General features: G+C 40.1%; 1 protein-coding gene across 1 annotated transcript; it reads left to right on the plus strand.

Annotated features, from left to right (window-relative positions):
* Positions 1–1,138: 1,138 nt before the first annotated feature.
* Positions 1,139–2,803, plus strand: LOC103342248 (3'-5' exonuclease-like). Its single transcript, XM_008245859.3, has one exon. The coding sequence runs from the start codon at positions 1,815–1,817 to the stop codon at positions 2,424–2,426; it is 612 nt and encodes a 203-aa protein (XP_008244081.1). The 5' UTR covers positions 1,139–1,814; the 3' UTR covers positions 2,427–2,803.
* The last annotated feature ends 280 nt before the right edge of the window (positions 2,804–3,083 follow it).

Genomic DNA, 3,083 nt, shown 5'->3' on the forward strand with positions numbered 1-3,083 from the left:
TCTACCCCTCTTTCACTTTTGTTTAGTTGTTCTGAGCTCTCAAATCCTCTTTCACAATTTCTCAGTCTCACTCTCTCAGCCCTTCTCTCCTCTCTCTCTCTTTCACTCGCACCCACATCGGCGACAACGACCTCACCCTTTCCACCTCCTTCTCTCACTCTCTGTCACCTCTTTCGACCTCCATGCATGGCGTCTCAGGTAGCCAGCTCGGCTTTTTCTCCTTCAAATTTGGGCCTTGTTTCAATTTCATATATGGGTTTTGATTTTTGGTGCTTGATGTGAGTTCAAGTCCCTCCAAGTCAAATTTAAGTGAGATTGTACAGAAATTTGTTGAAACATAATTGTGGGTTTAATTTAAAATTTTACTCTCTAGGTTTACAATTAATATTTTCAGCTTGTGTAGAGAATGTTATTTCAGTGAGATTATACAAGAACTTTTTGAGGAATATTATGCTTGAATCTTGTTTATAAAATTTTGGGACTGTGCAACAAATTTTTCTTAGTTTGTCTTCGGATTGTGCAACAAATTTTGGGTTTTCCGATGAGGTCTGACTCACAGCTCCTCTCTTCTTAGTTATCTCTTCCAACTCGCAGCTGATTCTTTTCGAGTTCTTTGGTGAGGTATGCAATAAACATGGGATACACACGCAATAAATCGGCAATACACATGCAATAAACAAGCAATACACATGTAATAAACATGCAATAAACATGTAATAAACACGCAATAAACATGTAATATACATGCAATAAACATGCAATATACACACAATAAACAAGCAATACACACGCAATAAACAAGCAATATACACAAAGGGAGAGAGCTTGTATTAGAGTTATCTTGCTGAGCATGTTTATTACAATAAACAAGCAATATACATGCAATAAATCTGAAATTTCTAAGTTTTTTTATTGTCTTATTATTGTCATCGCATTGGCCCTGTATTACTATTTTATCATTGTCGTATCACTGTTTTTTTCAAGTCTGTCTTGGAAAGTTTTTGTTGGGTTTCAGACAAATAAATGCTTCTGTTTCAAACAAAAATTTAAAGTCAATGCCAATCCATCCATTTCAAAAACAAATATTACAAATTGGGTTTGCAAACTCGTTGATGGTGCTTGTGGCTAATGATGTGGATGAGGAAGATGGGTCTTTGGACCTAGGAAAAGAAGAACATGGATAATTGGGAATTAGGGTTGGGAATCAATGAGAGAGAGAGAGAGAGAGAGAGAGAGAGGATATGCAAAATTGGGATTTCATCTCAGATAGAGCATATAAGAGAAGAGAAGAAGAAGAAGCAAAGAAGAAAGCAATTGGGGGTGTCATCTCAGAGATAGCAGATCATAGAAGAAGAAGAAGAAGAAGAACCCACAATTATGTTTCAACAAATTTCTGTACAAACTCACCCAAATTTGACTTAGAGGGACTTGAACTCATATCAAGTACCAAAACAAAAGTGAGAGAGGGGCAGAAGGAAGAAGAGGAAGAGGAAGAGACTAGAGAGATGAGAGTATTTCATAGAGCAATGACTCAGAAGAAAAAAATTAAGTGAAGGATGGGCAATCAGCTGTCAATAGAGAGTTTTTATAAGAGACATTTGTGATTGAGTTTCAAAATAAGAATATTAGTGAATAAATTAGATGAGACAGGTGCCAATTTCCCTTTTTAAAACAACACCTACCCCTTGCCCGTTGCCCTTGCATTAGACCTGCCCTAACAATTTTCTAGCTTTATATTTGACCCTTTGACTTGGGGACTTCGTCTTCTACGGTCTCTCTCTCTCTCTGCGGGTATCAGCAGCAGCGCAGCCACAATGGCCATCAGCATTGTAGACTATGAACTGCCATACGACACCCACAATGAGTACGACGTGTCGTTTCACGGTGATCGGATCCACACTCTGGTCACTCACAGCTCGTCCATAGTGGATTCATGGCTCGCCCAAACCAACCTCCAGTCCCGAATCGTAGGGCTTGACGTGGAGTGGCGCCCCAACTTCAACCGTTCGATCGAAAACCCAGTGGCCACGCTGCAGCTCTGCGTGGGCCCCGATTGCCTGATCTACCAGCTCCTCCACACCCAGCACATTCCCCAGGCCCTCTACGCCTTCCTCGCTAATCGCAGCTACACATTCGTCGGCGTAGGTATCGGCAGCGACGTGGAGAAGCTCCTCCTTGACTACGGGCTGCACGTGGCCAATGCGGTTGATCTTGCGGTTTTCGCAGCGGATAGAATTGGTTCGAGGGAGCTGAGGAATGCTGGGTTGAAGGGATTGGCCAGGCAGATGCTGGGGAAGGAGGTTCAGAAGCCCAATAGGATCACCATGAGCAGATGGGACAATCAGTGGCTTACTTGTGATCAGGTTCAGTATGCTTGTGTTGATGCTTTTCTTTCCTTTGAGATTGGTAAGCATTTGAATGTTTGAAATATGGGTTTTCTTTTTCTATGTCTATGGATTTAGGTTGTGGGTTTTTAGATTGCAGGAGCTTTGGTAGTGGAATTGTTTCAAATTGGTTTCTTTATCTTGTTGGGAAACTTTAAAATTGGGATCAGCATGCTGGTTTTACTTTCTATCTAATCAACCAGAATTTAGGGATTGGATATTAATATGGAACACTTTTGCTATTGAAGTCTTGTGTGCACTTACTTTTGAGCTTCTTTATAATGGCTTTGGGTTTTTCATGTGAGAGAAAGTTGTAACTTTTGATATTAGTAGGATTGATTGGATTGGATTCGGATCCTATTGAAAGCAATATGCACAGTTTGTAATGTGTTTATGCTGCAATATTTTCTTTCTGTAAACATTGAATCTGTGCCTTTTACTTGATCACTACAAAATAGGAATGATTATATTCTCCCTGGTGATGATTATTATGGGGATAATGTATTCAGAGCAACTCCAGAATGCTCTGGTTAGGAATTCCCATTAGAGCACCCATAAGTTTTTCTAGTGGTTGGTTTGGTAGTGTTAGTAGATTTTCTCATTGTATTATTAACCAAAGAAAAAGAGCATAGCCCAGAAGAAGAGACAAAGGCACAAGATAAAATACCTAAGAAAAACCCAAAAGGACAGGGCAGAGAA

The sequence above is a fragment of the Prunus mume genome, linkage group LG8, assembly GCF_029339155.1.
Source record: "Prunus mume cultivar Tortuosa linkage group LG8, ASM2933915v1, whole genome shotgun sequence".
Lineage (NCBI taxonomy): Eukaryota > Viridiplantae > Streptophyta > Magnoliopsida > Rosales > Rosaceae > Prunus > Prunus mume.